The 23,925-nt window shown below is 52.4% G+C and overlaps 2 protein-coding genes across 4 annotated transcripts; one reads left to right on the forward strand and one right to left on the reverse strand.

Moving 5' to 3' along the window:
• Positions 1-313: 313 nt before the first annotated feature.
• Positions 314-10,040, forward strand: CDK2AP1 (cyclin dependent kinase 2 associated protein 1). The gene is made up of 4 exons (XM_081253078.1): positions 314-649; positions 5,132-5,229; positions 6,737-6,863; positions 9,227-10,040. Exons 1-4 carry the CDS (start codon positions 595-597, stop codon positions 9,292-9,294), a joined length of 348 nt encoding a protein of 115 aa, XP_081109204.1. The 5' UTR covers positions 314-594; the 3' UTR covers positions 9,295-10,040.
• Positions 10,041-10,173: 133 nt separating this feature from the next.
• Positions 10,174-23,866, reverse strand: MTRFR (mitochondrial translation release factor in rescue). 3 transcript variants are annotated; one of them, XM_081253077.1, is made up of 4 exons: positions 23,782-23,866; positions 21,012-21,038; positions 14,099-14,406; positions 10,174-12,562 (listed from the first exon to the last, which is right to left on the reverse strand). In XM_081253077.1, exons 3-4 carry the CDS (start codon positions 14,378-14,380, stop codon positions 12,320-12,322), a joined length of 525 nt encoding a protein of 174 aa, XP_081109203.1. In that variant the 5' UTR covers positions 14,381-14,406; positions 21,012-21,038; positions 23,782-23,866; the 3' UTR covers positions 10,174-12,319. The 3 variants fall into 3 exon arrangements, with proteins under 3 accessions (XP_081109203.1, XP_081109202.1, XP_081109201.1); XM_081253076.1 differs by lacking the exon at positions 21,012-21,038 and having other exon boundaries at positions 23,782-23,864; XM_081253075.1 differs by lacking the exons at positions 21,012-21,038; positions 23,782-23,866 and adding an exon at positions 20,843-21,005.
• Positions 23,867-23,925: the final 59 nt, after the last annotated feature.

A 23,925-nucleotide genomic window follows, 5' to 3' on the forward strand; every position in this document is an offset into this window, starting at 1 on the left:
CCACCATTTTCTCCAGGTAATTTTCCATCCCTGCCCCCACAGTCAAGAGGAAAAAAAGTAATTCTGCAGTCCTACCTAGCTTACAAAAAAAAATTAATTAATTAATCGGTACAAGCACAAATCTCCAGGCGCCGCCAGCGCAGAAGAAGAAAGGGACCCACGCGGGCCTCGGGCACCGCCGGGACCCCAGCCCCCCAAACTTTGCCAAGTTGCGGGCGCCGAGCGCGCCCGGAGGCGCGGGGCGCGGCCGCGGGCGGAGCCGCCCCCTGACGCCGGGCCGCGGCGCGCCGGGCCGCCCCCTCCCGGCCCGGGCCGGCCCCGCTGGCTCCGCTCAAAGTTTGCGGCCGCCCTTGCGCCCGCGCGCCCGCCCGATGTATGGGTGATATACTGCAGCGGGTGTCAGGGTGAGGGACGGCCATATTTGCCGGTGCGGCCCGAGCCGTCAACAACAAAAAGTGCGCGGGAGCTCGGCGGGCGCACGGACGGGCGCACGGACGCTGGGGCCGCCTCGCTGCCGCCCGGCCTCGCCGCCTTCGCCGCCGCCCTCGCGGGCCGGGCCCCGCTGCGCCCCGGCGCGCCCCGCCGCTCGGGGGGATGTCTTACAAACCGAACTTGACCGCGCACATGCCCGCCGCCTCCCTCAACGCCGGTGAGTGAGTGCGCCCCGCGGGCCGCGCGCGCCGCGCCCCAAGTGCCGCCAAGTTGGGGGTCCGCGCGCCCGGCCCCGGCTCCCGGGGGCCCGCGGCGGCCGGGGTCGGCGGGCACCGGGTCCCGGCCCGGGGCAGCGCGGCGGCCGCCGCCATGATTCCGGTGCCCGTGCTGCCAAAGTTCGCGGGTGCGCCCCGCGCCGGGCCTCGGGGCCGGGTCGGGGCCCGGGGCACGGGCGGCCGCCGCGGTCCCCCCCACGCCGGCGGCCGAGGGCTCGTGGGGAGCGCGGCGAGCGAGGGCGGGGGAGGCTTTCTCGGCTCCTTTTTCCTCGGCTTTTGGGCGGCTCGGCGAGGGCCCCTGCCGGCGGGAGTCGGGAGCGGCCGGGCCGCGCCGGGAGCGGGCGCCGGGACCCCGGCGCGGGCCGCCCTTAGGGAGCTGGGGGCAGGTCCGGGCAGGGGGCCTGGGCGCCAGGGGTGCACGTGAGCAAGCCCGGGCCACGCGCGGGCGGCGCTGCGGGGCGGCGAGCGTGCCAGGTGCAGCCGCCCCCGAGGGAGCGGGGCCGTTGGGGTCACCGGCGGTGCAGGGGAGATCGTCGTTGGGCGCCCGCCCGGCCTGGCGCGCGGGACGGGGCGCCCAAAACGGGGCGCACGGGAGGTCCCTTCAGGCGTGCGCGGAGTGAGAGAAGTTGGAGGAGATCGGAGGTCTCGGAGCGCCTGGAGGCGGCGGCTGGGGGCGTCGTTTCAGCGGGGCCCCCGCATCTCGGAGTCCCCAAGTCTGGGTTTAGAAGGCCCCCTCCTTCGGAAGCCGGAGGGCCCGTCCTCTCCTTTCCCTGGGGCTGGAGCTGGGCGGTCCCAGGAAACTCCTGCAGAAGTTGTCAGGCAGCTTTAGGCTGTGCCTAGGGTCTTGCCCCAGGGACCGAGGGCGGTAGGTGAAATTGTGGGTTCAGAGGGGACCGGCTTTGTCCCTTCACCAAGGTTCTTCTTTAGACAATTGATGGGAAACAAACTTCCAAAAAAGCGAGGTGCATGGAGGGGGCTTGGCAGGGAGGGGTTGGCCTTACTGGTCAGAGATGCCACGCTGGCCGTTGGCCGAAGGTTCTGGGCCTTGTCTCCGAATGTTGACTCCATAACTACAAAAATCTGAAGAGGGCCCCAGGAAAGCAATATATGTATATGCGTATATTTGTATAGGGGTGTGTGTGTGTGTGTGTGTGTGTATGTATATATATATTTAACTTCTTGGACACAGATTTGGGGATTGGAAAGGGTTAAGATTCAGGGGGTGGGGGATAGTTGAGTTGGTCAAATGTGGGTGCTAAGCCCCAAGAGCCCGTTTTCTCCTCAGATGTTCTCAGCTCTTCTGGGGTCTGCACACCTTACCAAGACGGGCTTTGTGGACGTAGTATTTCTCACTGCCTCCCTCATCTGACTCTGGGGTGGGATGGGTGGAGGGTCTTGCTGCCAGCCCGGACTGGTGGGAAATCTCAGGCCGGCCCTGGTGCAGTTGAGGCCGGCGCCCTGAACGGGGCCCTTCGGGGATTGGGGTCACAGAGTGACAGAGGCACCCGCTGGGGACCCCGAAGCCCCCTGGGCTGGCTAGCACCTGTACACAGATTTTCTTCTTTCTCCTGCGGTGAACTCCAGGAGGACTGCGCAGGTCCCCAGGTCTCTTGTGTTTTGGTGGGGCCGCCCCCCTCCCCGTGGACCCCTTTAGAAAGGCCGGATCTCCCCGTGCCATTTGCATCCAAGATGGACTCTCCGCTGCCGCTCCTCCGGCTTCCTTGTCATCATCCCTCACACCCTCCAGCCCTGCCTCCTGCTCGAGAGTTGCCAAGCCTCGGCCTGGCCGGCGGTGGCAGTGGCGGAGTTAGACAAAGCCCCCGCCTCCCCGCCGGAGAGCCCCCCCAGGCGCCCCAAGTGGCGGGAAGGCCGCCAGCTCCCCAGGCCCGGGCGCTCTTTGTCTGGCTTGGGGGCGGGGAGCCGCGCCTGGCCCCAGGAGCTGCTGGCCTCTGCCAGTCCCTCCCTGGGCTCCGGGCCCTCCCTGGTCCCCGCACACTGCACGCATTGTCTGCGATGCTCCGTGAAGGCTGTGCTCACGCCCGGTCTGGTTTTCTCCTAGGCCTCCGGCAGCCGGCCGCTGTGTCTGCAGGAAGGTGTGGGCATGAGTGGGACTCGGGGCCCTTCCGCCAGCTCTCTCCAGGGCCACAGACACCCCCCCTGAACACCGAGTAAGGGACTGGCGCTGGCACAGAGTCGGGGTCACCTACCACATCACCCAGGCCGTGGGAAAGTCAAGCTCTGAGCTGTTGCCTGACTCCCCATCCCCATTCCCCAAGCCCCCACCCCATTCCTCCTCCTCCCCTCAGCGCCCCCGGGACCTAACCCCAGCACCCGGGAGGAGCGGCATCTAGGACCTTGAGACATTCTGGTGGGAACCATCACCTCAAACAGATGGAGAAACTGAGGCCCAGAGAGGGAAGGGCCTTGTCTTAGGTCACACAGCCGCATATGGCGCAGCTGGACTGACTCCTAGTCCAAGCCCTTGGCTGTGGGAGAGAAGATGGGTCTGGGAGGCAAGAAATACAGACTTGCAGTGAGAGAAGGAGGGCAGGAGGTGGTGCAGAGAATGAACCGGAGGTGTCCAGCTCACCTCCTGCCAGGGAGTTGGAATCTTCTAGATGGCTTGAAGTGCCGAGCAGTGCAGTAGACCCCCTCTCCCCCTGCAGTCTTGCCTTTAGCATCCTGGCCTTACAGAGAGGTGTAATAAGTTGTGGTGGTCGGGACTGGAACCCTGGCCTGGGGCAGCAAAGCCTGAGCTACCCAGACCACACTCACCGCCCACATCAGAAGGTCAGGAAATTGGGGTTTGGCTGATGTGGTGAGGGGAGCTGGGGGTCACCCGCCCTGCCACATTCCTGTGTTCTGGCCACTGCACACCCGCAGTTGCGTCAGACGGAGGTGTGGTTCTGTAGCACAGGTGTTTCAGCTACCCCACTGTAGAGGCATGGTGATGAGGCTCTGAGGAGCACAGTACTGTGCCCAGTCCCCAGCTTAGAGGTGGCAGAATTCACGTTTCCTGACTGGGCATCCCGTGTTTGAGCATAAATCTGGGTCCCAGTGGAGAAATCCAGGCAGGCCTGAGACCGAGGAAGACACGTCGGGTACCAAGCTGTCTACAGCTCCTGGACAGAGGGACAGGTGCGGTGTGTTAGTCTCTTATGTGCTGTGTGGCCTGGGGGCAGTGCCCGCCCTCTCTGGTCTGTGTTTCTGTCTCTGCAGTGAGGGGCTCCAGGGCCCCTTCCAGCTCCAGCAGCCTGAGCTCCTGAACTTCCTTCCTCCCCTGACCCCTCCCCTTGCCCACACCAGATGAGCAGCTGGTCGGTTTGGCCGGCCTGGCACCAGCTGTCCATCCCCGGGGCCAAGTCTGCAGAGCCCACTGTGTGCGTGAGAGAGAGACAGTTTGGCTCCGGGGAAGGCAGGCAGAGGGGAAGCTGCTCCCCGGCCGGGCATGGAGGCATGCGGGCAGCTGCTGAGGAGGGCTAGGTAGATTCTCCATGGTTACTGCTGTTCGTAATCCTGCAGGACATCCTTTACTTGCTAATGACCACTCGGACGCCATTATGGGTCTGCATGCTTCCAGCTACTGAGCTGGAGCTGGAAAATTCCCTGCTGAGGGCCTCCCACCCCCCATGCAGGAGGCTCCGTTCTGAGCCGGGCCCTGGCCCCCTGTGGTCCCTCTGCTGAGGGACAGTGTCTCCCAGTGTTACAGTCCGTAAGTGGGGTCTTACGCCTCCCCCATGGGGGTGAAGCCAGCCGGGCATAGATTCAGACTGCCGAGAGTCTTGTCCCCTCTTTGGAGAGGGGCGACAGGAGTTTTGAGAGGTTGAGGGGCTTGTCCGAGGACACACAGACAGGCTGTGATGTGCTCCAGATTCCTGACTTTGTGTCCAGTCCCCCAGTCCCCAGCCAGGGTTGGGTCTCACAACCTCCAGATCTTCCCCTGTCTTCCTCACCATATACTCCAGCAGAGGTTTGGGCACACAGGAAGTCTCAGCCCAGGTGTGGACCAGCCTTAGTAGCAGATGGGCTCTTGTGGCAGCCATGTGTCTCTAGGATATCAACCTCTGGGGAGCAGGACCCAGGAAAAGGGGACTTGCAAGGGTTAGGCTGAGAATAGCAGCAGCTTTCGTCTTTGCTACCAGTTTTGACTGCATGTATGGGAAGGATTTCTGTGATTGATTAGCAATGTCTGCTGTGGTGGTGGGCGTGAAGAGCAGTGGTCTGTTAGCTACATTTTACCATCAGTCATCTACGCGGAGTATCAGCCGTGGCCAAACTAGAGGACAGGAATAGGGTTCTGTATCCTCAGAGACAAAAGACCACTGTTGATGGCGTGAGTTCTGGGCAGGGGGACTCAGAGTCCTTACCTCGGATACAGTTAGCCAAGGCTACTTGATTACTGACTCCTGTCTCCTCCCCCGTAGCTGGGAGTGTCCACCCGCCCTCCACCAGTATGGCGACGTCTTCACAGTACCGCCAGCTGCTGAGTGACTACGGGCCGCCATCTCTAGGCTACACCCAGGTATGGCAGCGGGAGTGGGGTGGGGTGGGTGGGAGGGGCCCTAGGGGCGGCCTGGGCCAGAGGGGAAGCGGTGAAGGGAGTAGAAATGATGGAGCTGTCATCTGAGCTTCCTCAACCCAGGGCTCAGGGCATCAGAATGGAGAAGTGGCAGGGGGTTTCACGGGGGGCATCGAGTGACAGGAAGGGGTGGGAGAGCCCAAAGAAGGCTGGAAGCCCCGAGAGCCACAGTTCCCGATGGGGCCACCACCCCACGTGTGTCCCTGGTGGGCCTCCTCGTGCCTGGTCCCTGGGGAGGTGAGGTCTGGCCTTGACTCTGGATCTGAGCTTGGACAGAGGAGGGGGGCCCTGCTCCCACTCACTCCCCACAAGGTTGTGGGCCCTGCAGGGAGGACGGGCCCATATCCTAGTGGAGTCCAGGTGCGTTGCACCGAGAGCTGCTGGCCCCTCAGTTTTACACCTGGTTCCACCAGTTACAGGACTGTGGACCGCCCCTGCCCCAACCTCCCCGAGACTTGCTTTCCCCACCGGGTTGGCGGGCCCTCAGGGGAGGCGGCCGCTGGCCGCCAGGGAAGTGCTGCCCCGCGGGGGGGGACCCGGGCCGCCAGCCGGGAGATTCCCGTGGCTGCCACTCGCGTTCCGAGGTCGCCACGGAGGCCGGCCCCACGGATGAGGCGGCGGCTGGGAGCTGTGCCCCGCCAGGCCGTCCTGCCCCCCGGAGGGGAGGCGGGCACGGGCGAGGCCCCCTTGAAGAGGTGGCGGCGGGAGGCTGCTGCCGAGCTGGACGAGGAGAGGAGGAAGGACCAGGAGGCCACGAGGCGAGGGCCTGGGGGGAGGGGGCCGCCCTGATGCAGCTGGGCGGGGGTGGGGGGGAGCAGGGAGGCCGGCTGAGGCCCACAGGCCGGCGGGACCCCCGCCTCCCTGCTCCGGGTGTTTGCTCGGGCTGTTCGTGGGGTTCTGGAGAGAAAGGGTTTCTGTGTGGTGGGCCCTGCCTGCGGGGGAGGATGGATGAATTTAAATACATTCTGGGCTCTGTCTGGGTGGTCCCGGCAGTTTTTGTGGTCCTGCTGACCCCACGTGTGGCCTCCATCTCTTCCGCCCACTCTGGACCCTCAGCACCCCTCCCCCGCCATCACTTGCCCGCCCATCGGCTCCTTCAAGGAAATTCTCAGTGAACACTTTCCTATGGACAAGCCAGTTTTTTTTTTTTTTTTTTCTTTCATTTGAGATGATAAAAGGGCTTTCTGCAGGCTGCTGGGTGGTTGCCTCGAGTGTGTGGGGACAGTAGAGAGGGCCGGCTCCCTGCTCTGTGGTTGTCGCCCAGGTGGGCCGTGCCTGGCCACAGCTGCCCTGGAGTCTGGGCCAGGCCGCCCTCCCTCCACCACCTGCCCCCGGCTCGGGCCTCTCCCCAGCCCTGCCCTCGTGCAGCTGGCATGCCGTGGGGTCCTGACCACGGCATTGGGGTCAGGTTGGGTTCAATCCTTCTGCACCCTTTTCTTTCTGATTCTAGGGAACTGGGAACAGCCAGGTGCCCCAGAGCAAATACGCTGAGCTGTTGGCCATCATCGAAGAGTTGGGGAAAGAGATCAGACCCACCTACGCGGGCAGCAAGAGCGCGATGGAGAGACTAAAACGAGGTAAGTCGTGGCCCGGGACTCCCTGGACAGGTGACGCCTCGCTGCTGGCGGACCCCACGGCACTGGCCTAGTAACTGTCTTGAAAGATTTTCTGGGGAAAATGGAGGGTGGCAGACGGAAGAGTCTCCCACGGCACAGGGGCTCCCGCTTTGTTACAGAATTACCGTTGGCTGTGGAGGTGTCAGGCTGGGTGAGCGGGTCTGTGGGATGTACATCTGATGGAAGGGGCTTGGCGGCCAGTTGTCAGATGCAGCGTCTAAGAAGGAAATCCCCAGGACTCCCCTGGCGGTCCAGTGGTTAGGACTCCGCGCTTCCACTGCAGCGGCCTCGGGTTCGATCCCTGGTCGGGGAACTAAGATCCTGCAAGCCTTGTGGTGCGGCCGGAAAAAAAAGTCTTTGTACCCAGATCCTGCAGCCCTGCCCCATGCCCGCTCCGCTCCCGTTGGCCGACACTGGTCCTAGGAGCCCTGGGCAGCCCAATAAGGTAGGCTCCCAACTTGGGTGAGGCCAGTGACACGAGGCCAAGGGGGCCTGCGTTGCCCTCTGCTGTCCTCTTTGGAGCGGGGCCCAGGGGGGCGTGTGGTCCGTCCCAGTCTGGGGCCGGAGAGTGAGAACGCTTTGAAGTTCTTCCCTGATGGAAGAGGGAGGGAGGGCAGGAGGATGGTGCCACAGGAGGAAAGTGACTCACGTGAAGAGGTGACTGGCCAGCTGACTTCAGAAGGCAGAGAAATAGGTTGGTTTTTGCTGCTTCATGAAGTGAAAGCGGTGTGGAGAAAAGCATTTCTATTTTAGAAGGTGGCAGTTCAGAGCACGGTGGCTCATGTGTGAATTTAATTTTAGGAGGGTTTTTTTTTTTTTTTTTTAAGGTTAAGAGCTCTAAGCAAATTTGGAGAAAATCGAGAGGGGAATGTTCGCTGGCTATCAATCTGGGGCGTGACGGGGGCTGCCGTTGAGGCCACGGCTCCAGTGAAGGGCGAGGCGGGCTGAGGACAGGCTCCCACCCGAGCAGTGGGCCGGTTCATGACAGCTTTGTGAAGAGACTGACCGACTGCAGAGCTGGATCGGGGAATAACAGGCACAGGCGTGGGGAGGGCGCTGGCAGTTGGAGGCTGGAACGGAAGAGGAGGGCTCGGGGGAGAGAAGGAGCTTAACCCCCAGTCCAGCCCTGGGGGTCAGGTGGGCATCGCTCTGCCTGCAGTCCTGGCAACGGGAGTGCCGGATACCTGACTGCAAATGCCTGGGAGGATGCTGGACCCCGCAGTCGTTCTGACAGGCGAGCTGCAGCCTGCCAACAAAGCTGGCGGTTCAGGTCAACACATGGATACACCCGGTGACCGCTTCAGGGCACATCCTGGGTGAGCGGCTGGTCCCACAGGCACCCTGACCAGTAAGGTGGCCAAGTTTACATCATAGCAAGTAAGAAGGGTCATAGGGCGCAAGGGAGTCAAGCGCCAAGAATGTTTTTTGCGGTTTTTAATGGTGAAAAAAATGATCTTGTGACGTGTGAAGATTATGCGACATTCAGACTTCAGTGTTGTAAGTAAAGACTTGCTGGAACGTGGCCACGCCCGTTGCTTATGAACGTCTGCGGCGGCTGACGCAGTACAGTGGCAGAGTGGATGCTGCAACAGTGGCTACACAGCCCCTCCAGAAAGTCTTCGGAACCTCTGGGGGTAAGACGTGTGAGGTGGGGACACCTGAGCGACTTGGGGTGTCATTCCCAGTGCCCTCTGGGGGTCAGCTCTTGGAAGGAGTAGACTCTTGGTGTCTATTAAAATGAAATCAATATTTCATGCAGTTCAGTAAAGCCAAAAAAAGAACAAAACAAAACCCAAACAAGCAATAGATAACTCCCAAACTATAGAGATAAAAAAGATGAGGGGAGAATAACAGTGCACAAGATGGCACCCATCCCCTGGGGGGAAGGACAAAGCAGTGGACCAAGGTGGCCTGAGTGAGCATTCGTCTCGCACCCGAACCAGGCAGGCTGCCCGACATTGTCGAGCTCTTTCTAGAATTTAGGAAAAATAATGGTTTGAAGGCGTGGAATCTCCTAAGCGGGTCCCCGCTTAAAGAACTTGGGTGAGGACACACTTACTCCTGACATCTGGATGGTAACATGGTTCAAATAGAGTCACGTCATAAAAAGAGAGCTTGCTGGCTGTCACCTTGAGCGTGGGAAGAAACTTTTAGGGAGACGTGAAGAGGGGTTTTGGCTTTGAGGGGTGGGATGGGGCTTGGGTTGTTGGATGCAGAGCCCGAGTTTCCTCCAGTCCGAGAGTTTCGCGGTTGGTTTGGAAGGACCCTCCTCCTCTTCTGGAATGGGTGCTGCTGGCTGACGCCCGCCTCTGCTTCTCTTCCAGGCATCATCCACGCTCGAGGATTGGTGCGGGAGTGCTTGGCTGAAACGGAACGGAATGCCAGGTCCTAGCTGCTTGTGAGCCTGGACGGTTTTCCATCTTCTTCGGAGAGAAGAAGTTACAGTTCATCTCCCCTGTTCAGATGAAACTTTTGTTTTCAAAATGGTAACAGTTTGGTTTCTCCTCCCCCTGCCCCTCCCATGGTTCACTAGGCTCCGAATCTACAGTCTGTAACATTGAGGAAAGATTTGGCTGTTGATTGGGAGTTCCATTTTACATAGTTAGGAACTACCCAGGTGTTTGTTGTTGTTTTTTAAAGCATTGATTCAAAAGATGCACGTAAAAATTACCTGTCTTACAGCAAGCTAGTTTGCCTCCAAAATACCGGCGTCTCGCTCTCCTCTTTTGAATACATTTATGTTACCCGGACTGTTCTTTGTTCCTTTTCATAAGCTGATTCAACCTGAAGGGGTTTTTTCTTTGTAGTGCGGACTTGGCGGCACACTTAACTAGTAGCTGGTCCCCTCGCTTCCCATACACTATAGATTCTGCTTAACGTAAATTCTTTTTTGCTTAAGCATCTGCATGACTATTAGTGCTTTGAAGTCGGATTTTAAAAATGCACAAGTTATACATACAGAAGAAAGAGCAACCTCCCAAACCAAACCCAACAAGGATCCCCAAAATTTTTCCTGAGACTATATGTAGATTTCAGTTCTGCCTCTCCTGTAAGTTGATCCAAACATCTGGAAGAAAATGGAACTGTTTGCATCTTTGTATTTATTACTCGATGTAATAAAGCTTATTTTCATTAACAGCTTGTATTAAGATGTGGGTTCCGCAAATTCTTGGTGGTATTTTAAAGAACAGCTCCTCAGCGAGTGGGGAGAGACCTGTCAAAGGGCGTTTTCCCACCTGGTCCAGAAACATTTTGCGTGACAATATCAGTAGCACAACGGGCCAGGGACAGGATGTGTCGGTTAAGTCAGAAGGCAGGGATCAGGTGAAGCTGCGTTATGGATGCATCTTAACTGCAGCAGATGTTAAGTGTGTGCCAGGAAAGAAAACAGGAGTAGAGGCGATGTTATTGATTTCGCCCTTTCTGTGCTCCCCTAGGTTAGGCCATTCTGTTTTTAGGAACTTATCCTGTGAGCATTTAAACTCAAGCTAGCTACTTCATCCTGTTCTCACTGGAAGAACTACCTGCTCTGGTGCTGGGAAAACTGGGTTGCCTCGGATGTGTTGAGGATTCATGGGGTGGTCCCCAACAGTGCCTTCCAAAGGGACTTTGAGGTCATCCTTACTATATTCCTTAGGCACCGATCCCGATGTAATGAGGATTCCCCATGGTGAGGGGTAGACTAAGACAAAAGGAGGGACGTGGTCAGTTTCACAGGCATGAGGCCAGGTCCCAGCCATGACATCTCTAAAGGCCAGAGGAATGGATACCAGGCAGTCGGCTTGTCTGCATCTCCTTCGTGGACGTGACAGGAAATTCAAAAAGGTTCAAGAAGGGAGACAGAAATGAAAGCTTCTATCCCTCTTGTCTGAAGCTCCCCAAACTCCCTTCCACTGTTACGGTCCTCTGTGTACCATTCCAGATACTTCACTGGGCTCCCTTCTAAAAGGAGGCTGGAGCTGGGAAGGGCCCTGCACACTGCGACCAGAGGTCGAGAGCCTTGCGTAGAGCTAAACTTCCAAACCAGGCTACTCCGAGGTGAGAAGACCCTTACCTGGCTTCTTTACAGGTAACTTTATTTGGATGCACGCAGTCTGGTCTTCACTGATGAGGCAGACCCTATGTCTGACAGTGGCCTTCTCACCTCACGGTTTGTTTCCCTACTACTTTTAGGCATAAACTTCCAGATGTGTCCTAACAAACCATGCCTAAAAACCCCCAATTTGTAAGGTCAAATCCAGCTTGAAGGATGGTATCAAGCAAATTCACAAACCCAAGTTTCTGAAACCTCATCTTTTATAAACCTACTACTTGTAAATCAGCATACAGAGAATGACATGTGTATTTCCACATCAGAGAGGTTACTTGTCAACATACAGTCTATTAAGCTAATGGGGTAAATGGGCAAGTAACTTACTAACTTGTAAATCTTTCGCCATCTTGTTTTCTTTTGTTCTCTTAATGACATCTGTGTATCACTGAGCAATGACCTTCCAGCAGATGACAGGGAGGCACTAAATGCTATTGTTTGACTCAATTCTATGGTTTTCCATAAAAAGTCCATTATTAACATTAACGTTTTCCGAAAATATTTTCATTTGGGAATTCCCTGGCGGTCCAGTGGTTAGGACTTTGCGCTCTCACTGCCGGGGCCCAGGTTCAATCCCTGGTCGGGGAACCAAGTTCCCACAAGCCTCATGGTGCAGCCGAAAAAAAAAAAAACAACTTTCATTTCTAACTTCTGATAACAAAACAAGATAGAGTCACACAAGTGTATAGCTTAAAAGGTGACATACTTCTAACTACCGTCCAGGTCAAGACACAGAACCCTGTCAGCCGCCCAGAAGCCCCTCCAAGCCCCGCGTCACGACGACGGCCTTTCCTCCCCCAAAAAGTGCCCTTGTCCTTCTACAGTAATGACTTCCTCGTGTTCCTTTTTACAGTTTTATTCTCAAAGTGTGCATTGCTATTCACTACAGTTTGTCTGCTGTTTAGAAACTCTGCCGTCTCTGGAGCCCGTCACAGCTGCGGTGGTGGTGGAGCTCACGCCGTCCCTGGAGGCATCCGGCAGGTTCTTTTTTTTAAATTATTTATTTATTTTTGGCTGCGTTGGGTCTTTGTTGCTGCGCGTGGGCTGTCTCTAGTTGGGGCGAGCGGGGGCTACTCTTCGTTGCTGTGCGCGGGCTTCTCATTGCGGTGGCTTCTCTTGTTGCGGAGCACGGGCTCTAGGTGTGCAGGCTTCGGTAGTTGTGGCTCGCGGGCTCTAAAGCGCAGGCTCAGTAGTGGTGGTGCACGGGCTTAGTTGCTCCACAGCATGTGGAATCCTCCCAGACCAGGGCTCGAACCTGTGTCCCCTGCATCGGCAGGCGGATTCTTAACCACTGTGCCACCAGGGAAGTCCCATCCGGCAGGTTCTTTCAGTCAGAATCTGCAGTCCTTTCTCTGGGCGCATTTTTACTTGATTCCCATTGTTCTTTCAGGAGTTTCTTTTTCTCTAGGGTCTCCTTTGCTCTTTTTTTCCTTTCTTGCTTTCTCTTCTCTGCCTCTCGTTTTTCTTTGTAAACAGGACTGTTTTCACCGTTGTAGAAAACATCCACTTTCTCTTGCAGGATTCTCCGAGCTAGCTTTCTGTTTTGATCGACGGATCTAGTCTGGTGGCACTGTAAGAGATAATATTTCATAATGTGAAAGCCAGTGTGTTCTGGGCAGGACCTCAGGAATCATTAAATTCAACCTAGTCCCTTTATAGAGTGGTCAGGCCCGCAGAGAGAAAGCCACTTGTCAGGAGTCCCAGTAGGTCAGTGACAGGACGAAGGCCATACCCTTTCCTGCCTCTGCTCAGCGCCCGCCCAGTCCCACACCCCAGCTGTATTATGTGGCTTTCACTGTGACTGTTCCAGTATTAGGAGTGTTGTTTTGTTTAGAAGTAACAATAGCCTTCAAATAACTTAAAGTTCCCAAATAATTTTGAAAACATCAACCAGTATGTCTAAGCAAGCCCTTTGTGTGCCCCGTTTATAAATGTAAACTTCTCTCTGAAGGAGGAAAATAGCCTTTATTATTAGTCAGCCATAATATTCATTACATAATATCTCCATTATCACTGGTGAGTGCCTTGCAAAGCAATTTGATAAAAGAAATTCTGTGAAATTAGGATGAAAGGATAGTACCGAAAGCAAAGTTGGAGTAAGCTATATAAAATAGGTTTCAGAATTTTATTTGTTGCTCACGAAGGTCACTTTTTTCGAGGAGGAAAAGAAAAATGAGATTTTCACTAATACACTCTTGGCTCAAAAGCGTGGTAGCGAAGAACAGCTGTTCGGGACAGACTTGGGTTCGGTCTGGGCTGACTCTGCTGCAGGTGCAGGAGGCCCCTCGTGCCTCAGATTCCACATCACGAGTGTAGGCTGTGACGATTAAGAGTTAACTCGAACGTGAAGTGGCTCAGAACAGAGCCGGCCACAAGCTCACGTGATATGTAAGTACTTGTGAAAGGTACCGCTGGTGTGCGAAAACCTGCCTCTGCTCTCTCTGCTGTGCCTCAAGGCTTGTGCTGCCTTCAGGGCCCTGGGGATACGGAATGGACTGGCAGTTCCAGAGGCAGTGGGCCGCTACCAAACCAGGACACGGGAGAAAAGCACTGCGCCGTTTCCTAGAGGTTCAGAATGTATTGACAGCTGGCGATATTTTGATCAGAGGTTGGTTTTTTATATTCAGAAGAAAGACTCCTACAGGCAGCTGTGCCTGGCGTTTTTCCTCTGAGGGCTGAACTCGGGTTGCCAACGTTATCTCACTCAGTCCTTCTCCAGAAGGGTAGGTGTCACTGACATTTACCAAAGAGGGGACCGAGGGACATGGAGAATGCGACCATCTGAGCGATCAGCCAGGAGGCTAAGGGCTGAGCCCACTGGCGGACAGCCTGGGCCCACGGCAGTGCCGCAGAGCTTTCTGCAGCCCCCCTGCAGCCCAGTGGCTCGACTAGAACCGTGGCCTGCCAAGTTCAAGGACAGCAGCAGTAAGAGCGCAACTGCAAAGGATCCTGGAAGGAGGCTCCTGACGCCGTGCAGGAGGTTCTGCCTGGGAGGAACGCTCGGGACCGGGCACGAGACCTGTAGTCCCTCTACTGCCGGGGCCATGGTGAGAACAAGTTTTCACTCAGGAGAAACCAGGGGACCCCCACGGCCGCCTTCCTCTACCTTGACGACAATGCCTGAGGGGACGTGCCTGAGCACCACGCAGTTGCTTGTTTTGTTGGTTGCCTGGCCCCCTGGCCCATGTCCTTTTACAAACTGCTCCTCAAGTTCACGCTCATCCAGGGAGGGCAGAGCAGGGTGGTCCTTCTTGCCTGCCGCCTGGACTGGAGCGACCGCTGTTCCAGGGGATAAGAGCTCCGGCTTCTCGCGGGGCCGGAGTCCCCAGGGCACCGTGCACACTCTGGTCAGTGGGGCAGGAAAACGGAACAGACCCGAGGTGTTCATAGCGTGCGGCTCTGCCTGCTCAGGACCTGAGTAAGACAGAAACGACAGCCCTTCAGCCTTGGTGGCGCTCAGGATTATACCGCAGGTTCTAAAATCACCTTTCATGAACCAGTTCAAACGATGACCACCCATCTGGCAGGCAGGGGGTTTAGGAAATTAGTGCAGACAGCATACTCGGCAACACACACCTCTCCCCGGCCCTGCATTGTCTACCGTGTTCTCAGCAGTACAGGCCTTGCCAACTGATAAATATTTTCTTATAACAGACCCAAAAATGTCTTCAAAGCACCCAGAAGTGTTGTTTTCTCAGGAAGGGAGGCTTTGAGTGTAAAATTCAAAAGAACAGGGCTGTAATTTGATAAGGAAATATTACATAGTACATCACACAAGAATTAGGATCTGAGTCAAGGGACATTATTTAAGTGGGTGAGAATCTTTGAAATCAAAAATGGAAAGACGACAGTACGTGACAGTCTATTTTATAGCTTGAGCTTAAACAGTCTGACACAGTAAATATCACTATCAATCAATGTCATGATTGTTTTTTCATGTTTCCAGTTTCGTGGGTTTGAATAGGAACATCTGTTCCCTCAGAAGCACTGCCAATCACACGATGCAACCAGTTCTCATCCTCAGAACCACCAAGTCAACTGATTTTTATTAAGGTGCCTGTTAGGTTCAAACTATGAGGTGAGGTATAGGGAGTGAGGTGAGGTCAAAGAGAGCAAGACGCTATCTTCATGGAGCTCACAGCCTAGAGGGAGAAGATATTCAAGAAGAAAGCGAGGGGTGCTGACAAGAGATTTCAGTAACTACTCGAGACTAGCCTAAGGCTGAAAGTCTTAGTTGACAAATGAATAGTATAGAGAATAACAGCCATGAGGGTATAGTGAACCCCACAGGCCTTTGCTTTTTTTCGAGGGGAGGAGGGCAGAGCATCTGAAAGGTATCACCTCTTTTCAGAGACCTACATATTGCCCATGTGAATGGGGTCAGGGTTGGGGAGTCACAACTTTCGCCCATTTTCCCATCTGGAAAATGGGGGGAATAAGCCCTCTCCATGCATCCCACACAGGCTTAGAGTAAAATCAGAGAAAACAGTATATTCTGGAAAGGGCTTTGCTGATACCTCTGAAGGCATGAGACTGGTTTTTAGCAAAATCCCTGTCACCAGGGCTTTCCTGGTGGCACAGTGGTTGGGAATTCGCCTGCCAATTCAGGGGGCATGGGTCTGAGCCCTGGTCCAGGAACATCCCACATGCTGCGGAGCAACTAAGCCTGTGCGCCACAACTACTGAGCCTGCGCTCTAGAGCCCACGAGCCACAACTACTGAAGCCTGCGCGCCTAGAGCCTGTGCTCCGCAACAAGAGAAGCCACAGCAATGAGAAGCCCACGCACTGCAATGGAGAGCAGCCTCCGCTCACCACAACTAGAGAAAGCCTGCGCGCAGCAACGAAGACTCAACGCAGCCAAAGGTGAATTAAAAAAAAAAAAAATCCCTGCCACCCAGGCAGGTTTGGGGAACTACGAATGTGCCACTCGCATACTACTTCTTGATCGAGGATTATGTAGGCACTAAAAGCATACATTGCTCTTTTTAACAAGTGCTTCCTGTGAGGCTCTAAACAGCTTCTTTTACCACTTGAAACCTTGTAAATTCTAGCTCGTGGCAACTGGTCTCCAACACAGGTAGGAACTGGAGCTTACCTAAGGCAACTTCCTCAGCCAAAAGTAACGTACCATCCACCAAATTATTTCACTAGGTTTCTCTTGGCTCAGTTACCTTTCACCCACCAGCAGTTCTGACGGCTAACATCCACTGGGCTCAACGCTGATCGCTAGATAAGCTTAATGCAGAAACATGCTAGCAGGCACTGCTTCCTTGTAAATATGTGCATTTTCTGTTATTGAAATCCAAGTGCCTTTCTCAATTATCAGTACAGATGACACTGGTCATTTTTAGAATGAATACAGTATTCTTCATCCCTATCTCTACTATTTCTATGGAAAATAAATCTAATGAAATGTACTCTTCAAGCTTTAGGCCATGCTAGTTTTCAGTCCTATGACTGACACATGTTCTTTGTGAAAAGCACGACATTCAGCATGTGCTGAGCAGGTTCCCTCAGTCCCGGGGGATGATAATTAAGGTGGTGTCGGTTCGTAATGTGCTCTGCGGCTACCAAGGGAGATTTTTTTTTTTTTTTTTTTTTTTGTAGTACGCGGGCCTCTCACTGCTGTGGCCTCTCCCGTTGCGGAGCACAGGCTCCGGACGCACAGGCTCAGCAGCCATGGCTCACGGGCCCAGCCGCTCCGCGGCATATGGGATCCTCCCGGACCGGGGCACGAACCCGTATCCCCTGCATCGGCAGGCGGACTCTCAACCACTGCGCCACCAGGGAGGCCCCAAGGGAGATATTTTGAAACAGAGTATGCCAGTGAAAGTGGTGCTTTGAACACTGCTTCTGTTTACTGTGTGTGAAATATGTCAGAAGTATCCTCAGGAAAAGATAAAGATAAACCCAGGCACATTCTCTGAAATCTCTACAACAAAGAATCCACTCCCCTATAATGATTAAATGAATGAGACTAAGTTGATGTCCAAAATTTCCCTCCCCTTATTTCTGCTTTCAATCCACAGAACACAATTCCTTTGTGTATCAGACAGTGTCTAGTCCCTGGATTAGGTTCATGGAACAGGAGGCCAGTACCTCTCTTGGGGCTTCTCTTCCGTTAGTAAATCTGACCAGGCAGGATGGCAGTGGAATATAGTGTAGCGACAAAGAAAGGAAGCAGGTCTGAGACGGGGTGAAACTCCCAAAGGGCGGAGAGGACAGCGCTTTTCTCAGCTGCTTTGTCACCAGCCCACTGTGTTTCAAATCTACCTTTCTGTCCTAGTTCAGAGCTGACACACACAGGAAGGTCTCCCACCCAACTGGAGTTCGAGAAGGTCCCCAGTGTTCAGTTACTGGCTGCTTTGTTTAACAGCTAATTCCAACAGCCAATAGGACGATTCCAAATACTTTTAGTATCTCCTGGAGCTCTGGCTGTACTCCAATGGTGGCTAAAAATGACAAACACACCCGTGGTTCCACTTCCCCAAAGCCCAGAGAAGAATACGGATTGGATTTCAGTTTTTGTGATACCCACAGAGCAACCCAAAGTCTTCGGGGAACAATGAAAGCAGCTCAAATTAGAGCTCATCGTGACATTAAAAAAAGAGAAAAGAATGGTAACAAGCGGTGTGCGTAAGGGGAAACCAGCAGTCACGACAGCGCGCCCCGATTCCCTCCCATGGGTGGGAGCGTCGGGCCCGGCCGGCTCTCCACCCCAACTCCCCTCGGCTCCGCTCTTCCTTGGAGGGTGGCGTCTGCGCTGAACAGCTGGCTGCCATTTAGGTGAAAGCCACGCTCTCTCTCGCTTGGTCAAGTTAAGAGATAACAGGGCTGACGCCTTTGAAACAGGCAATGTTAATTTGTTCAATGAATATTTTCAACATCTACTATGTGCCATGCATGGGCCTCGATGAGTCCAATGAGCCTGCAGCATGAAAGAGAAATTAAGGCACATCCGTAAGTAAGATACATGCCAGAGCCGGGATGGATGACACGCCGTAGAGCAGTGGTTCTCAGACTTCACTGTGCTCCCAAGTCACCAGAAGGCTGCTTACTGGGACTTGGAAGCATCCTATTAGGCGCCTTTCTTGGTGACTGGATCCAGCTGGTACACAGTTCCTCCTCTAGCTTCCACGATCAGCCCAAACCAAGACTGACACCTAGCTCGTGGGTGGCATGCTCAGCTCTGGAATGTGGCCTGTGACCAGAGCAAACAATCACATATTGAAACAAGATGCAGTGAGGTGAGGCTTGTTTCACCAACAGCCGAAATGCTCTGGAGAGCAGTAAAGGGATGCAACTGCCTTTGTGTCTCTGACACAGAGAGAGGATATTTGAATCTGGAAGACATAGGATTTCAACTCTGGACCCACCTGTGGATACCAGTTGCCTAAAATTCACTGTTTAAGTATTTTTTAGAAAGGTGGAGCACTAGTTTCTCTTCACCACAACTTTCATGGCGTATCAACCTTGCAGAAATGTCATCCGAACTAACCGCAAGAACAGATGCGGTGATGCGCTGAAATGGGGTGCTTTAGGAAAGAAGACTGTTAAAGCTCTTGCGGCTCGAACTTTCATGCACAAATTCCCTAGGGATCCTGCTAAATAGGATACGGCTCATTAGGGCTGGGGTGGGGCCTGAGACTCTGCATTTCTAACCAGCCCCCAGGTGAGGTGGTTGCTGCCTGCAGTCCTGGCTCTTAAGATCGTCTGACTGCTGGATGAAAGCCCCACGATCATGATGGCAATGCTGGAGATGGAGAAGGTGTAAAGGAGAGAACAGGCGGGAGAGGAAGAGAAGACAAATGATTATCGAATTGAGCGAAAACAGGTGAAATGGTCACAAGGGGATTGAGAAACTGGGTCATCTGAAAAAAGAACATCAAAAATGTTGCTTCTGTTGCATTAATCTTTTTTTAAAGCTGCCTTCTTCTAAGTCTTTATTGAATTTGTTACAATACTGCTTGTTTTATGTTTTGTTTTTTTAGTGGGAGGCATGTGGGATCTTAGCTCCGTGACCTGGGATTGAACCCGCATCCCCTGCATTGGAAGGTGAAGTCTCAACCACTGGACCGCTAGGGAAGTCCCCTGCATTAATGTTCTAGAACAGCACTGTCCAGTAGAAATATAGTGCAAGCCACATGTGAAATTCTAAATTTTCTTATAGTCACGTTAAAAATAGTAAAAAGCAACTGATGAATTTCAATATACCTTAATCTAATATATCCCAAATATTATTACTTCAACATATAATCAATATAAAAAATTATTTAGATTTTTTTATATGAGGTCTGCAAAATCTGAAGTATGGCCACGCTTACAGCACATGTCAGTCTGGACTAGCCACATGTGCCCGCAGCTACTGTAGTGGATGAGGTAGCTCTAGAACCTTGCTATCAGAGTGTGGTCCACAGAGCAGCAGCAACAGCACCATCTGGGAGCTTGTTAGGAATGAAGAATCTCAGGACCTTCTAAATGAGAACCTGTGTGTTTTTTTGTTTTGTTTTTTTTTTGGCTGTGCCGCACGGCTTGCTGGATCTCAGTTCCCCAACCAGGGATCGAACCCGGGCCCACAGCAGTGAAAGCGCAGAGTCCTAACCACTGGACCGCCAGGGAAGTCCCAGAGAACCTGTGTTTTAATAAGATCCTCAAGTGATTCAGAGGCACACTGAAGTTTGAGAAGCAAAGGACACAGGAATTAGCAAGTTCTTCCAACTGCTAGGACAGACACTTTTAAGAGCTATTGTCTCTCATGTTTATAATGTTTAAAAAGTTGAGACCAGGATTCAGGAGTGCTGATTACCTGCTTAGTCATGGTCTTGCTTCCCCCTCCCGAATAAGGAGATAAAATAGGTCTCAAAAACAATGACCTAATCAATGGTGAAGGACCAAACACAGTGAGCTTTAAAAAGACAAAATGGCCAGCTGATGGCACCAGAAGCTAAGTGAGGGGATGGTTTTCTGTGAAATGCTTAATAATAGTCTATGTTTCAGAAGCGTGTCTTGGTGCTCCCTGCTGAATGGGAGTCAAGATAAAGCAGCCTTTCTCTCCTTTTCACATCTAGCTCATCCTCCTGTTCTAGCTGCCTGAGATCCTTACGAGGGCTGGAACAGCTCCCCAGACGGAACCCCTGGGAACTTTGGCTCAGGCTTGAAATAGACCCTGTCATTTCCTAGGCTGGGGGCTCTACGCTCAAGATGGAGCACCTTTCAGCCACAGTAAGTGTTTCCAGAGAATTATTTCTCAAATAAGAAAACCACAATGGACTGAGCAGGAAAGGACAACAGGGCTGCTATCCTTGATCTGGGAGGACAAGAGGGAAAGGAAACTACTCTGAGTTTGGTCTAAATTTCATAGGCTTACTGCTGCACAGCTCAAGAGACACTAAAGAAGTAGATAAAAAGAAAAGCTTTCAATTCATACAATACCAACGTCCCATTCAGTTTTTTTTTTAAAACAGAAAACTTCAAATCCACAATTACATCTGTCCTATTTGGGCGCACCACTGTGATTTTCTTCTATTTATGGCACCTAACAGGAACTTTATAATTTATCAACTACACTATTAAAATAAGACAAACACATTAAAACAGCAATAACCACACTCCACATTTTCCTCTAAAAGTCTCAAAGACTCTGTTACCATTAATGATGCTTTGTATTTGTTTAGGACTTAGGTTTTCAAAGCACGTTCAAATATGTTAGCATAGTGAATATTTCATACAAATAAAGAAAAGAAGGGATGTATACTATGTGGAATATTTCAGGAAGACTTATTTTGGAAGAACATTACATAGTCCATTTTTTTAAACTAAATTTGTCCTCCCTGCTGCTTGTTTCTTTACCTTTCATAACATCTCCAGATTTGTCCTTCCCCCAGCTCCTTAGAAAGCGTTAGCTCATTTTCCTCAACGCTCTCTTCTTGACTCCCCCTCTCACTTTGTCCCCAAAAGGCCATGCTGCTTTGTAGTCAGCGTGACCTGCGTCAATGCCTTGCCTCCACGATTTACTCACTGTGCAACTCTGGCCACGTTTCCACATCTGTAAAACAGAGGTAATACCACCGAGGGAGAGAAAAAAATTGTACACGTCACCACAAATGTAAAGTGCTTAGGATCCCTAAATTACAAAGCTCAGGAACCTCTGGCTAACGCACCACAAGCCCAATCTGCAAACGGATTATTTCATGGACTTTTGTTTTAGAAGCTCAGTGAAAAGGTATCTAGAAAATGACCTGCAAGCAATTTTACTTGGCATGGTCCAATTTAAGAAATACTTGGAAACCATGAAATTACCGAAGATATGCTGTTTGGTGAGATCATAATTGTGGTCTATGAAATCAGGTGTAAAAGAGATAATTATGATGCCAAGAATATAGCGTGACTTCCCAGAAGGTTCAAATTGAAAGATAAAAACTACCTTCATCACAGCAAGTCCTGGTTTAAACATAGAGATCTTTAGTAATTATCTGATATAGTAAAAAAAATCATGAAGGACAGAAAAGATGAAAAAAGTCACGTTTAAATGTACACCTGATTATTCCTTTTCATTTTCAATGGTTAAACTATAAAGTTTTAGAGTTCCTCATTTTTGCTGTGGAGGACGTCCCTCCTCCAACCCCCACCAATGACAAGCTGTTTTGTATATAAAAATAAATGACACAGAGTAACACCCTGGTTAACAAACATTAAATGCCTCAAGCCATTAGCAGCCACTATTACTGAACAGCCTAATCTTATTCCAGAGTGAAAGATCTCCACTCAAAAGCGGCAATTTGACGTCATCGTGGCAAAAGAGGAACACCTGAGCAATACAAAGATGTTATAATAAAATCATATAGTTTTTTTTGATACTGAGCTCCATGAGCTGTTTGTATATTTTGGAGATTAATCCTTTGTCTGTTGTTTCATTTGCAAATATTTTCTCCCATTCTGAGGGTTGTCTTTTTGTCTTGTTTATGGTTTCCTTTGCTGTGCACCCTTATAAGGGCATAAAATAGTGGTGTAAGCTTGTATACAAGTAATGCAAAATCTCCAGTATGAGGGGGGTGTTAAATTAAGATGAATAGTTCTTACACTTAATATATACTTGAATTTCTGACACCTTCTACTTCTGTTTTCTATATTCAGAAATAATTAATATGGACTTTAAAAACCTCCTCTCTGTTTTTATAAAGTTTCTCTCTAGACCAATTAGTCAAAAGCAATTTCCACTCTGAATTTGTAAAAATTACGATGCTACCAAAGAGCTTAACCTAAATTAAGAAGTAAGGTGTGGGGCTTCCTTGGTGGCGCAGTGGTTGAGAGTCCGCCTGCCGATGCAGGGGACACGGGTTCGTGCCCCGGTCCGGGAAGATCCCAGGTGCCGCGGAGCGGCTGGGCCCGTGAGCCGTGGCCGCTGAGCCTGCGCGTCCGGAGCCTGTGCTCCGCAACGGGAGAGGCCACAACGGTGAGAGGCCCGCGTACCGCAAAAAAAAAAAAAGAAGTAAGGTGTGTATAACCTTACCAAAATATTTTGTATCAGTTGGTTAACAAGATAACTCAGTTAATTAGAATACTAGCTTCTGAACATGCTGGCTTACTAAAACATTAATAGATTTTTTTGAAAGTTACCTAAAAATGACACTGCCAAAAACAAAAACGCACTCTAACTAAACAAAGTCCATCAGATTTTGTAGCAAAAAGCAATGATCTCTTGCCTCTTGCATGGTTGGGAACTAATCTCCAGTACTCGGTTTTGGGGTTAACATTTTTCTTGCAAGGAAACACACCTCCCTTCGCCTGGAGCCATCTCAGGAATCCACTTTCCCATCCTAGTGTGAGGATCTCAAGTAACAGATTTTGCAGCCAACTGAAATTAGTGGTAAAACCGCGTTTTGTTTTGTTTTTGTTGTTGGGTGGACTTGAAAGAAACATGGTTGCTGAAAACAGGGCCGTGTGCTTAAAAATGATTTGATTTTGGGTGGGTCTTAACACAAGCCCAATACTGACGGGTGGATTAGCGCAATTGGGAGGAGGGTTCGATTTACTTAAGCTTGAACTCTCCCACAGACGGATGGGGTTTTGGAGAGACTGAATTTCTACTGTTGAGACAAAATTGTCAGATATTCTTAGGAGGCTCAGATCAGATGGAATGCCTCTTGGCAGATTTGTTTGTCCAAGGGCACATAACATCTGCTCCGTCCTGGCTTCTCCGGCACCCCTAAGGACAAGGCTGGCGAAGTCCCTTTATCGTAGGCTCTGGACACTCGGAGGAAAATCTAAGAACTCTAAGTACCTTAAAGGGTAAGAACCTTTCGTCTGAGAAAGGCGAACTGACCAGTGCGTGTGAGATGGGCTGGGGGCCCACGGAGAGGGTTCTCTGTGGTTCTTCTAAAGGCTGGGCAAGAGGCAACACCCACAATGGCTACAACAGGCCCAGCTGCGTGCTAACAGGTCCCTAAGCCTCCGCCGAACAAGTCAACGAGCATCGTTCCATTCGTCCTCGGGCCTCGGTGCGACTGTTTTCTCTACAAGGGTGGGTTCTCCTCGCCCGCCCCTCCAAGTCCTTGAAGAGCCCCAGTGCCGACCCCCACCAGCCTAGGGTAAAGCCGGTCCAGGGTAAACTTAGATCGGCTGTCCGGGCCGGCTGCACCTCACCGCCAGCGGAGCCTCAGGTCAATGCGCTGCGCGACTCAGGGTCGCAAACGGGGAAAATCACGGGTCCCAGCTCCCAGTCCTCTCTCCGGAGTCTCTAACAATCGTGGGCAACCGTGTGGGTGTCGGGCTTCTCCGCAGACGCTTACCTGACCTCAGGACTGGTGCTCCCGCCCCCAACGTTCTGGGTGAACCGGAATGGCCGCAGGAGCGGTAACGCAAACGCACTCCCGCGCCTGCGCACGCGCCGTACTCCTGCCGCAGCCCCCCCTTCACAAACCCGAGCCCCCGTC

The sequence above is a fragment of the Mesoplodon bidens genome (assembly GCF_964165515.1).
Source record: "Mesoplodon bidens genome assembly, chromosome: 13".
NCBI classification, from domain to species: Eukaryota; Metazoa; Chordata; class Mammalia; order Artiodactyla; family Ziphiidae; genus Mesoplodon; species Mesoplodon bidens.

Excerpts from the sequence above, each read along its gene's own strand:
- MTRFR (XM_081253075.1), bottom strand. Across the intron at positions 12,563-14,098 it reads CCTCAGGCATTGTCGTCAAG|TGCCACCAGACTAGATCCGT; the intron begins GTAGAGGAAGGC and ends TATCTCTTACAG.
- CDK2AP1 (XM_081253078.1), top strand. The coding sequence starts at position 595 with ATGTCTTACAAACCGAACTTGACCGCGCACATGCCCGCCGCCTCCCTC. Across the intron at positions 5,230-6,736 it reads CATCTCTAGGCTACACCCAG|GGAACTGGGAACAGCCAGGT; the intron begins GTATGGCAGCGG and ends TTCTGATTCTAG. Across the intron at positions 6,864-9,226 it reads GATGGAGAGACTAAAACGAG|GCATCATCCACGCTCGAGGA; the intron begins GTAAGTCGTGGC and ends CTTCTCTTCCAG.